Source organism: Magallana gigas, chromosome 1, assembly GCF_963853765.1.
Source record: "Magallana gigas chromosome 1, xbMagGiga1.1, whole genome shotgun sequence".
Lineage (NCBI taxonomy): Eukaryota > Metazoa > Mollusca > Bivalvia > Ostreida > Ostreidae > Magallana > Magallana gigas.
Window position 1 is genome coordinate 74,845,239 of NC_088853.1, and position 13,424 is coordinate 74,858,662.

Here is a 13,424-nt window from a genome sequence, read left to right on the forward strand (position 1 = left end):
ATGCCATCACAATGTAGCTACTACCAAGTAAACCAAACTATGCCATCACAATGTAGCTACTACCAAGCAAACCAAACTATGCCATCACAATGTAGCTACTACCAAGTAAACCAAACTATGCCATCACAATGTAGCTACTACCAAGCAAACCAAACTATGCCATCACAATGTAGCTACTACAAGTAAACCAAACTATGCCATCACAATGTAGCTACTACCAAGTAAACCAAACTATGCCATCACAATGGAGCTACTACCAAGTAAACCAAACTATGCCATCACAATGTAGCTACTACCATGCAAACCAAACTATGCCATCACAATGTAGCTACTACCAAGCAAACCAAACTATGCCATCACAATGTAGCTACTACCAAGTAAACAAACTATGCCATCACTGTAAAATGTCCACTTCTCTAGTGACTAAGACCAGTTAGTTATGAACAAAAATGTCATAACACCCATATCTCAACCAAACAATTAATCAATTAAGAGACCAGCTGATGAAGAACCAAACAGGAAGCAGCAGTACATTTAGAAGATTTAATTACTTTATGAAATGTCAATTAACTTTAATTAAGAACTTCTCCACTAGTATATTAAGGACAAAATAGTTCTATAAACATTCAATCAAAAATACCTAATTACATTGTAACTGTACTTTTACAATTGGTACCACAGAATGACCTATAAAACGAGATTGATGATAAAATAAATAGATTGTGAAGATGATTAATGTAAAGAAATACTACGCTTAGACAAACATTTCAGAGTTTCACAAACTTTTGGAAAAGACAGCGAGTTTTTGTTGTTGTAAATTTATTAATTTAGTTAGTTTTACAGGTTCATTTAAATATAGCTGTAAATGTATGAGAATAATACCAAAAAAATTAAAAGATGAACATAATTTTATTGCATTGCATTATTTTAACGATTTATACAACCATTCCCAAAGTTAAATTAAAATCTAAAAATGTTTATATCATCGACAGTTGTTTCTTCAATAAAAATTGACATTTCCGAAAAATACATAGATGTTGCCCATCAGAAAATTTAGCATATTTTTAATGTCAACTTCAGAGTACTTTGTGTGCAATCGGAATGGTTTTTAACAAAATAAATTTTCTAGATATCCAATGACAAAGTAAGTTTACGACTTTCATTTTTATTCCAAATCATTTGACCTAAGTAATCTGAGGAAAGTAATAAGGGAATAAATTACCGTATAACGGGTGATTTTTACTGCTGTGATTTTTTACGAATTTATTTTAAAATAGGGCGATTTGAATTTTTAAGCGTAATTATTTTTCGAATTGTACATGTCCGTAAAAATTAAAATCAACTGTGGTAAAAGGGGGGAAAATTTATCGTGATTTTGTTACAGTTAACACACATACAAATCAGAAAATAGTTTTTCTGTTAACGAGTCCTTAATTATTATGAGTATGTTTATTCATTTACCTTTATTTCATATGTGATATACACTTTACTTCTTCCTATTAATTTGGGTATCATCATTGATGTACAACATGTGCTCGTCTCAGTTCGATTTACCGGGAAAAAAGAAAGACAACTCCATTTTTGGTTTCCGTTTTCACCCGCATATCTGCCAATAGTGGCACGATCGCAATCGATGTATTTCGTATATGTTTCCCTTTTCGGTGTTCTTAGTGGAGAATTAGTTGTGGCAACCGATTTATTTAAAGCAGTTATAACTTTCTTTGGAATCATCTCATTAAGCAATCACTTTGGATTTGGCATAGTAGATACTGTTTAAAAATTGCCTCATATCCCCGCCATAGTTATTGACTGGGGGATTGAAACCTAGATACTAACGTGGCAGCATACATAGTTTCAAAAAATACTCAAGACAGAATAGAAAGATCTGAACTGTTATCACCACGAGACCAAAAAACGCTCAAACATACCTACATGTACAGTCGTCAGGGAAAGGAACGTGAAGGTCATGAACATTTCTCTCATACGTACGATGTTTTTTACTTCTGTGAAAATTTACGGCGTTTAATGTTTACTTATTAAAAAATTCGTAAAATTTAGCAGCACGTAAAAATACCCGTTATACGGTATATGGTCATATTTGGAGATATATTTGGTTCAAAATTAGAATGCCGGAAATTAAGATCCGCTAAAATAATGTAATTGCACAAAAATTGTTTGATGAGATTGGCTGTCACTGTATATGGTAGGGAGGTTTCACGTATTTGCTAATGGTACATTGTATCAGTTACATTTTGATAGGCATAAATATGGAAACGGACTGGAGATGTGGTTTTCCGACGAGAATGGAAACAGTTGGGCATCTTGTTTCATTCCTGAAGAAGGACTTATTCATAGGTTTTCTAAAAGCATCGCAGTTTTTAGCAGAGACATTAAATGTATTTGTTCTGATTTAAACATATTATATGCAAATATAAATTGGCATTAATGTATTAGGCAGCAGGCAATGCATGTATTAGCCTTCCTAATAACATAGTATGCATTTGCCCAATAAATCGTAGGGTCATGTGGCAATTATATTCTTTTTGTATGCTAGGTTGTCTGACCAGATATCTTCCTGAGTGTGTGTATGTTCCGGAAATATTTGATCACCTTCGTATTATGATTATTTTTTAAACTGATCTGAGTTGAATGTTCAAAAAGGTAATGACATATCTAATGTGTTGGTATTACACATTTCATGAAGAAGAATTAAAAATAAATGGAGTCTGCTGATATTTGCAGGTCAATTTAAATTTTCATGTCTTTTATATTTTGGTGTAAATAATTGAGAGGGATGTCATTTCATGATATTTGTCGACCACATTTCACATGAAAATATTAAATACACACAAAAGTCATTTTATTTGACGCAGAACATAGAAATTCAAATATATTATTTATATAATAGTTCATGTCATTCAGGTCTTTATTGTTTCAGGTCTTTAGTATGTCCTATATACCGACCCCGATACATTGTTTTGAAAAGAATAGAAAACTCCGATATTTTTCGAATAGATTATTGTCTCGATAAAAACGCATCTAACATGACAATCTATGACCTACTCTGCATTTACAAGTAAAACTAAAATATGTAATATTTTTTAAAAGCCATAAAACTCATTTCTACATGCAAATTTACTTTAAATTCATAAAATTAAGCATGATATAAAAACAACTATCCCGCAGAAACGCAATGACAATGACAATGAACTTTATTCTCAATAAACTGTGTTTACTGTGTAGAGAAGATATATACAAAAATTAATTTGTAAAGAAGGATTAGTACATGTACATTAACCAAGAGAGCTAACTCTCTCAATAATTGTATTTATAAATTTACAAATCTTTATAAGTTGTTTTTTGTTTGATACATGACATCTCCAATTTCATTACAAGTACATAATTTGCAAGTTCTATTCTCTCTTGGAATATCGAACCATCTTCCTGTCTAAATAGGTAGTTTTGAGTTACCAGTTCTAAAAATACAGTATTTCTTCCATAGTTTAGTTGGCAAATGCAAAAAATATTGCTCAAAGGCTAATGATTTTTTTAAACAATCTGTAATTTATATTTTTTGGTGAATTTTGAACATCGCTATACCATGTTTGTAAGAACTGATCTAATAGTATGCTGCGAACTTTCGTTTTTAACCAAGGAATATTTATAGTATTTTCCTGCCATAAATAGGACAATCCACAATTATCTAAAATGTTCTTTACAAATACACACCATGGATTCTTAGAGTTTTTGAGTACATGAAAAAGTTTTGAAGATAACTTAGAATTCTGGGAATTACTTAATTTACCCCAAAATGAAATCATTCTAACTTTAATATTAATAATAAGTGGATACCTTCCAAGTTCACCATACCCCATATAGTTTGAGGAACTCGGATTTAATATATGTTTACAGAACTTAAGATGAAGTTAACGCAGTTACAAAATCTAAATGTATATCAAATAACAGACCGCCTTCTGGTGCCCCGTAATAATTTGTTGATAGCGTTTGTGGTATATTGGATAATTATGTCCGCGGTATCTCTATGTTCTCTGCAATAACTGCATGGAGTAGCATTGTGATACAAACAAAAGGGCCTATGTTATACAGGAAACTATGCAATATCTCGAATAGTTAATTAGCCAGAGAAGTAAATGGCAACAGTCCCGTTTTATATATAACCTAGTGCTATAGCACAGCTTATTGTAGTTTGGACCTATTATATTCTTGATTTTATTGATATATTGACAGTTGTTGATGATTATTAAATGTACCTGGTTATTAGAATTAAGGTTTATCGTGAAACTTAATAGCAGACTGTGTTGACCATATTTCAAGTTTTAAAATGGTTTCTTATGTTCCTATTTTTATTTGTATTTTTCAAAAGTTTGTTATAATTTTCAAATATACACGATAATTCATTTCAGTTATATCAGGCAAGCTTGTAAATAATGAGCACTCCATATTCATAAACATGTAGATTCTTAAATGTTTTTCATTAAATGTTTATTTTTTTAAATTTTGGATGGATTGTTAGAAAACGTATATACTTATAAAACAAGTTGTTATATGTAAGTAATGATTGTATAAAGAAATGTACACCTATACCACTGATATACTTTGAGAGAAAGAAAGATATGTAATAGATTTTATATAGTACATATTAAGAAAGAAAATGATGGTTAATTTATTTGTAGCTAAATTATATTGAGGGAGAAAAGGAGCGAACGTGTACGTGATTTTTTTCCGATAGATACATCATGTAATATATCATTTCAAGAAAATAAAAACCTAAATATATCAGGGTTTTTATCCTTTTATTATACGTATCTTGACTTCACATCTCTGTATTGACGTATGTGAGATATCTTCTTTTTGTAGAAAACTCAAAGATACTCCCACAGTGCTATTAGTCTAGAGTAATTGTGATATCTTCTCCATGTAGATAACATAAGAATACCCCCACAGTGTTACAATGTTTGAGTAATTGTAATATCTTCTCTTTGTAGATAACATAAGAAATATTCCCACAGTGTTACAATGCTTGGGTAATTGTAATTTGTTTGGCGACAATGTAATAGACTAGCACTAGCTAGTATGTTAACCCTTTAGCTCAGTCGATAGAACGTTGGTTTTTAAACTGAAGGGTCCCGAGTTCGAGCCTAGTTGTTGTCCTTCCTCCTCTTCTATTACATTGGCACCCAACAAAATGACCCACGTGGAGAGATTTAGAGTGTCTCCTGTGATATTGTCCAATGTTTCGTGTTTGTGTTAATGGAAAAACCTGGATGCGGTGAAGCATGAATATTGTTATCAGCGTAATACAGAGGGAGTTTTGTGATAAGCACATAGGTGCGTGATAGAATGTAACGGTAGATTCGTCAAAGTGTGTGATTGCGTGTAACGGTATATGTGTTAAAGTGTGTGATTGAATGTAACGGAAGATGCAAAAAAAGTGTGTGATTGAATGTAACGGTAGATGCGTTAAAGTGTGTTGTTATACTTTCATGTTAAATACTGAAATCTGATTGGTTAAGACACAGTTCATAATCCGTTCTATTACCCTCAGCGTTAGCAACGCACTTAGCAACAGGTCACATTATATATATATAGTGCCTGTTTGGGAGGGTAACAGTTGAAATTGACACCCCGAGAAAACCATTGTCAACCGACGCGAAGCGGAGGTTGACAATGGTTTTCGAGGGGTGTCAATTTCAACTGTTATCCTCCCAAACAGGCACTATTTATTTTGTTATACTGAATGTCTTAATATTTAAGAAAATTTTACTGTTTTTATATAGGAATAACGTGAATTCTACAGCGAACCGTACGCGCATAATTTTCGCGCATGTTACATTTTTTTAATGTTACCCGTTATTAAGTGCGTTGCTAACGCTGAGGGTAATAGAAAATATTATTAACTGCGTCTTAACCAAACAGATTTCAGTATTTAACATGAAAGTATAACAATACAAATTGTTACATGCACGAAAATTATGCGCGTACGGTTCGCTGTAGAATTCACGTTATTCCTATAAAAAGCAGTAAAATCTTTTTAAAAATTAAGACATTCAGTATAACAAAATTGATAGTGCCTGTTTGGGAGGATAACAGTTGAAATTGAAACCCCTCGAAAACCATTGCAACCTCCGCTTCGCGTCGGTTGACAATGGTTTTCTCGGGGTGTCAATTTCAACTGTTACCCTCCCAAACAGGCACTATTAATATTTGATTGCGTGTTACGGTATATGTGTTAAAGTGTGTGATTGTGTGTAACGGAAGATGTGATAAAGTGTGTGATTGCGTGCAACGGTTTATCTGTTAAAGTGTATGTATATGCGTTTAAGGTAGCTCGCGGGTTTACCTGCTTGTGAGAAAACCTACCCTGAAAATTTGTCCACGTGATCCATAGGTTTCAGAGTTTTATATCTAAAATTTATTTGAGATTCGTCTGCGAGGTAATAATGTTATCGTGTTTCAAACACAGTGTCATTGATAAAATCAAGCAACGCCATTTCAATAAAATATATAGTAAAATGCACATCTTACTCGAGAAACGCATTACAAAACCATACTCCAAACTTTTAAACGATTCAGACGAAATTAATTATACTCAACACAACAGCAGAGGAGATATTTATGAATCGATTCATAAAAAATAATCAGTATGTGTTCTCGGCCAATTTTTTGCAAAACAACTTTAAAGATTTAAAAGATTTCTCAAAACCTTATATTTTCATTACGACGTTAGCCCGACGTCATCATTTCCTTACGTCTGAGATTCCAAAAATTGAAATGCATTTATTGACAAGACTAGCTGATTAACACATTTTAGAACTTGTAAATACTAATTAGACATTATTGTGAATGTTATCAAATGCACAAATGCAATTAATGTAAGGCTGTAAAGATACAGAAAATTGCCATTATTTTTATGAAATTCTGAGTCAATCAGTGCCAAAACAAAAATGCCAGGCAACTACTGACATAATAAGTATGTAATCGTATAAGCCAAAAGAATTTTGAAAAAATTGATCGGAAGTTAAAATTACGGAAGTCATAATTGTAAAAAAAACAACCAAAAACCCCGATTTTAATGCATACGGTTCAATTAATTTACTTGTCTATTTTAAAACATGATTTTAAATGGAAGAGTTCTAACGCACACTCTTACTTAAAGTTTATAGAACAAAATGTGACAAAGTATGTGACATCTTTAAATTCTCAGCACTTGATATTATAAATGTTTGTTAATAAACAGTAATAAACTGCATTTAAGCTTTTTGAAAAATTTCCTTTTAAGCTTCTAAATATCTCATTTGGCATTTTAAAAAAAGCATGTATGAGTTTACTATGATGGTCGACTCTTAACGTCGATTCCTATTGTGACGTCAGCAAACCCGCGAGCTACGTTAAGTGAGTGACTGTGTGTAACAGAATGCGTTAAAGTGCGGCGTGATTGCAAGAAACGGTATGTTCAATTACCTGAATGCTTGGAACCTATTAGTGTTAAAGTACATGATTGTGTGTAATAATGTATGCGTTAAAGCGGCTGATTGCAAGTAACGGTTTTTTGTTAAACTGTATGATTTCGCGTAACAGAATTTGTGTTAAAATGTGTGATTGTGTGACGATATATGTGAATTAAAGTGCGTGATTGTGTGTAACGGTATATATTTAAAGTGTCTGATTGTGTGCAACAGTTATTGTGTTAAGGTGTAATGGTATATGTAGTATTGTTATACTTTCATGTTAAATACTGAAATCTGATTGGTTAAGACGCAGTTAATAATATTTACTATTACCCTCAGCGTTAGCAACGCACTTGGCAACGGGTAACATTAAAAATGTTACATGCGCGAAAATTATGCGCGTACGGTTCGCTGTAGAATTCTCGTTATTCCTATATAAAAGCAGTAAAATTTTCTTAAAATTTTTAAAAAAAGACATTCAGTATAACAAAATAAATAGTGCTTGTTTGGGAGGATAACAGTTGAAATTGACACCCCTCTAAAAACCATTGTCAACCTCCGCTTCGCGTCGGTTGACAATGGTTTTCTCGGGGTGTCAATTTCAACTGTTACCCTCCCAAACAGGCACTATTTATATAAAGTACCTGATTTCGTGTAATGGTATATGCAGTAAAGTACCTGATTTCGTGTAATGTTATATGTAACAGTATGTGAGTTAAAGTGATTGCCACTTAAATGGTTTAATTGTATGAACGGTCTTTGTGATTGCATGTAGTGGAATATGCGTTTAAGTGCATGCATTTAAAGTGTGTGATTGCGTGTAACGGTATATATGTGTTAAAGTGCGTGATTGCAACAAACGGTTATGAGCCAAGTGTGCGATTGCGTGTAACGGTATATGCGGTTTAAGTGTTTGATTGTGTGTAACGGTATGTGCATTAAAGTATGTTTATGCGTTTAAGTGATTGATTGTATGTACCGGTAGATGTGTTAAAGTACGTGGTTGCGTGTAAAAGTGTATGCGTAAATTGTGTGTGACGGTATATGCGGTTAAAGTGAATCATTTTATGTAACGTTACATGTGTGTGCGGTTATATTACACAGTTGCAGGGTTAAAACGTAAACGTTTAAACGTTTTATGTGTTAAATTGCATAATGCGGGGTAACAGTTTAAACGTAAAAGTTCCTCATTCTGTGTAACATTACATGTGTTTTTATATAAATAGTGCCTGTTTGGGAGGGTAACAGTTTAAATTGACACCCCGAGAAAACCATGGTCAACTGTCACGAAGCGGAGGTTGACAATGGTTTTCGAGGGGTGTCAAATTCAACTGTTTCCATCTAAACTGGCACTATTTATTTTATTATACTGAATGCCTTCATTTCAAAGAAAACTCAGTTGCTTATATGTAGAAATGACGCGAAATCTACGTCGAACCGTACGCGTATAATTTACGTGCGTGTAACAATTGGTTGTGTTATCCGTTGTCATGTCTGTTGCTAATGCCGAGGTTAAAAGAACGGATTATCAACTGCATCTTCAGTCTTGACTAATCAGATTTCAGTATTTAACATGAAAGGCAACGGGTCACACATCGAATTGTTACATGTGTGTAAATTATGCGCGTACGGTTCACCGTAGCATTCACTTCATTTCTATATAAAAGCAGCATTTTTTTTTTAAATTAAGACATTCAGTATAATAAATAAATAGTGCCTATTTGGGAGGTTGACAATGGTTGTCTCGGGGTGTCAATTTTAACAGTTACCCTCCCAAACAGGCACTATTTATATAATAGTGAAGTTTTTATAACAAAATTTCATGCACGATCATGTTACAACTATCGATTAATCTTCAGCTTAGGACAGATATATTATCAATATAACAGTTTTCAAAATAATACTCAGAATTTAACCTATCAGTCAAAATGAAATTTTTTAAAACAACTTTGAGTACTTAGTCTCAATTTACATCTAACTATAGTGAATCCAAAAGGAGATTGATTATCAGTTATTTGTTTCGCCCCAAAGAATAACTGTCTTGTTCTTGTACATAAAGGTTACTGTATCATAATCTTTTTTGTTCCAAATATTACAGTACTGTCTTACTAAGAAAAAAGACAAAACTATGAATAAATATCACATTTATTGAGTTCTATCTACAGCTTGCTACAACTCACCAAAAATAATGTGTATATAAGTATTATGTATTTCATGGTTAACGTAAATAGACAGAAACAAAATAAATTTTGAAGAATAAAAAAGCAGTACACTTTAACTTAGTTACAATATTGTTCAAAAACTAATTACCTAAACACAAGTTTTCTAATAACATGATCAATATAAAGAAATGTGCTAAATCCACCAATAATATTCTTATTAAGGGCATTTTTAAAAATCTTATAATTATATTTACTGATATTCATTTTACTTTCAGAGAAAAACATGTCAGGTGTCAACAACCAGTTCTAAGATGAAAATTTATCTAAAAAATATCACAAAAAGGGGAATAACTCTTTATTCGTTTGTAATTGAAGAACTCAAATTTGAGTTACTCCCCTTTGAATATGATGTTTAATCAACAAACAAAATTTATTCTTTGAAAATAGGAAAAATAAAAAATCAACAGATATAAGCCCCAATTTTAAGTAACATCTTTTCCCCATTACTAAATTACAGGGTATTATAAAAGCATTCAAAAGAATTAAATACATACTGTCAGATGAGAATTTACTACACTCATACCAAGATATAATTGATAAGCCATGTAAGGGAGTATAAAAACTAATTACTGTAGAGTTTATGTACACATAAATAATCAAAATATAAATCCAAGTTATATGCACTTCTCTGATATATTTACAATTGATCTACAAGACAACAACTACCTATCTTAAAAACTGTATGAAGAGTTATGAAGAGTTATCCGTACAATGGGGGTACCCTATATGCAATATTCTGCGTAAAATTGACCAAGTTCAACAGCTGGTATTTTTTAAATATAAATTTACAACAACATAAAATCTCTTATATATGTACAATTGATTTGCAGTACAATTGGGGTACCCTTCTTGCAACTGCCCGCCGGCGTGCCCCTTTCACCATTTCAATAGCTGGATTTCTCCTTTAGAAAACTCAGTTCAAACAATTGATATCAATGTAAAATGACAAATTACTATTTTTAAAAGATAACATACTGTAAAATAAAATGATAAGACATAATAATAAGTAATTACTGTATAGTTCATATACACAGAACACAGGTTCAAATAATGGCGCGTTATTTAAAACAAGTCCAGGTATCGGTCACTCCACGGATAATCCAGTTATATTAAATTTAAATTCTTCTTATTGTAATAATGTTTCACATCAAATATGGTAACAATTGGCCGTGTAGTTTTCAAGAAGAAGTTCAACATGTAAAATTGTAGAGGAAAGACGCATGACACACACCACACGATGACAGATAAAGACCAATTGTAATAGGTGACATGAGTGTCTCGGGTCAGTGTGTACTTGAAGATAATGACGTCATATTGCAGTAAGTGGTCTACGTAGCCAATGTCTGTTTTCTGTCTTCCTCTGTAAGGATTTCAAGGAAGGTGTTCTATTTTTTCCCCTCGTGGTCAGGTAAAATTGGCCCATCTACAGGAAACAGAATAAACTAATGAATGATTTAGTTAGTAATCAACACCAAAATGATATTACTTAGATGAGGACAAGACTAGCATAACAAGTTATCTGTGAGCCAATGCTCACTAGTAATACCCCGCTCTGATGTAAATATACAAAATAAACAAAGTCGACCTAAACAGGATGTTGACGTCCCTTTGGTATAAACAAATCCTAACAAAAAGTGTTTCAAAAATCAAGCATATGCTATCAATAGTTGCTGAGAATATTTGCTTGGAAATTTAAGTAAAATATAAACACAAGTCGTCATTTAACAGGAAGTTTACAACCAATTGGTACAAAAAAAAATTCCAACGCCTGAACAAATAGTGTATTAAAATTTCGAGCACCTGCAATGATTAGTTGTTGAGAAAAATGCGACAACAATTTTTGCTACCGACAGACAGACACACAAGGGTGAAACAGTATACCCCCTCCTACCTTCAGAGCGGGGGTATGATTCACCTTAAATGTACAAATTGATAAAGATCTATCACAATTTTTAATCATTCATTTTTTTTGCATCCAGTTTTTTCCTCTGTTTTTAATTAATATTCAGTTATTTACACTTCATATGTATATCTGTTTTATGTTGAAGAAGTCCATTTTTAGCAAGGTAAATTTGTATAACATTCAACACTCAGCAACAGACAGCCATGTTTGGATGATCACAAAGTGTGAAATAAACAGGAGTCAGTATTACAGTCCATGTGAATTATACACAGGTCAATTTCAGCTGCAGATGTTGAACAAAGTGACAAACAACATGTGTGGTTTTGAGAGCAGACTAGATTTGTACAGAAACATTTACAACCTGTCAATATCCAAGCTATCTCCATTATACGGCTGGTGTTGAGCTGGGCATGGCCTCCTCATCAGGACGGGGTGTGTGCTCATCTACAAGATATTAATTAACTTTCAATCAATTAATATCATACAGTTTATGTAATGATATACCTACATCTACAAATTAAAAGTTTAAACTGATTACATTGACAGATGCTTTAATATTTTATCTATTTAATTAAACCAATTCAATTAACTTGTGACAAAATAACTAATTACAATTACATGCCTCCTTACATTAATTACAATGACCATTTATTCTAATTAACTAAATACAATGACATGTGACTCTACATCTAGTTAATGAAATAGATACAGCTAACCCTGTAACAATGAAATGTTTATATTGACAAACAATCACACAGATAGACATGTCTTACATGTATCTTATTGACTGATAATTAACACGGACTGTGTGTCTTAGTTATCTATATCTAATTAATGTGAATGATAATGACTCAGACTTACCTGTCAGAGCGTCCTGTCTGGTGATATACCTGTATATAACCACTGTGTTGTTGTCCCGTGATCCGACCCAGAGACGGTGAGTGTTGACATCATAACTCAGGCTACATGGTGTGGATATCCCTGATGGTCTTATCGGTAGATGTGACAGGAACTGACCGTCCCTGTCTAACATATGTACTGTGTTGGTTGTATCATCACACACCAGGATGTGTGACAGCGGGTCAGTACAGATTCCATGTGGCCATAGTCCTGATCCTGATGGATGTCCTGTGTAGGAGAAACGATGTCTTCCTCCACGCTCTGTCACCACTACAGCACTCAAAGAGTCAGACACCACGACATCCCCATTGTTGTTCTCTGTTATATAGTAAGGTTTACTATACAGTCCCGGTCCTGTGTTGTCATTCTGTATGGTTTGTGTGAGTTGGCCACTCTGGTTGTACCGGGTTACCTTGCCTGTCTTTGTCATATAGTTACGCATCCCGACCAGTAGATCCCCAGTGGACCGGGACCAGTACACACACCATGGTCTCCATGTAAAGTCTGTTGTCTCTATAAATGTGGTGGTTGTTTTCATATCCTTTGATAGTTTGTTGATGTTATAATTCCCATTTACATAAATCAGTTCACTCTCACTGTTCACTGTGTGTGATCCATTATCATCATATAAATCACTACATGAATCCTCCACACGATGTAGAGGGACACCTGTTGTGTCTGTCAACATGAGATTGTCTTCATCATCACTGACCCAGACCCGGTCTGATGTCACACAGGAAATGTGAGAACAACAATGGACACCTGTCACTGTGAGAGAGTGAAGTAACTCGGGGGGAGACATCAGTTTCAGCAGACACTGGTTTCCTTGCTGTGGTTTTTCTGTCCCTGTGGTTGGGATTTCACTCAGTGACTCCATCACATCAGCAGTTGCTGGATTCAGATCTACAAACATCAGACACAAACAGTCAG

The 13,424-nt window shown here is 33.4% G+C and overlaps 2 protein-coding genes across 10 annotated transcripts in view; one reads left to right on the forward strand and one right to left on the reverse strand.

Moving 5' to 3' along the window:
* The window catches only part of LOC117687479 (uncharacterized), a 307,604-nt gene that overhangs the window by 192,468 nt on the left and 101,712 nt on the right, over positions 1-13,424 (forward strand). The gene's annotated exons all lie outside the window — the stretch shown is intronic.
* LOC109618161 (uncharacterized) overlaps positions 1-13,424 on the reverse strand; it is a 451,180-nt gene that overhangs the window by 59,743 nt on the left and 378,013 nt on the right. Inside the window, exon 10 of the mRNA XM_066087820.1 lies at positions 12,456-13,397. Coding sequence (XP_065943892.1) covers positions 12,456-13,397 — 942 coding nt within the window. The remainder of the gene's footprint in view (positions 1-12,455; positions 13,398-13,424) is intronic.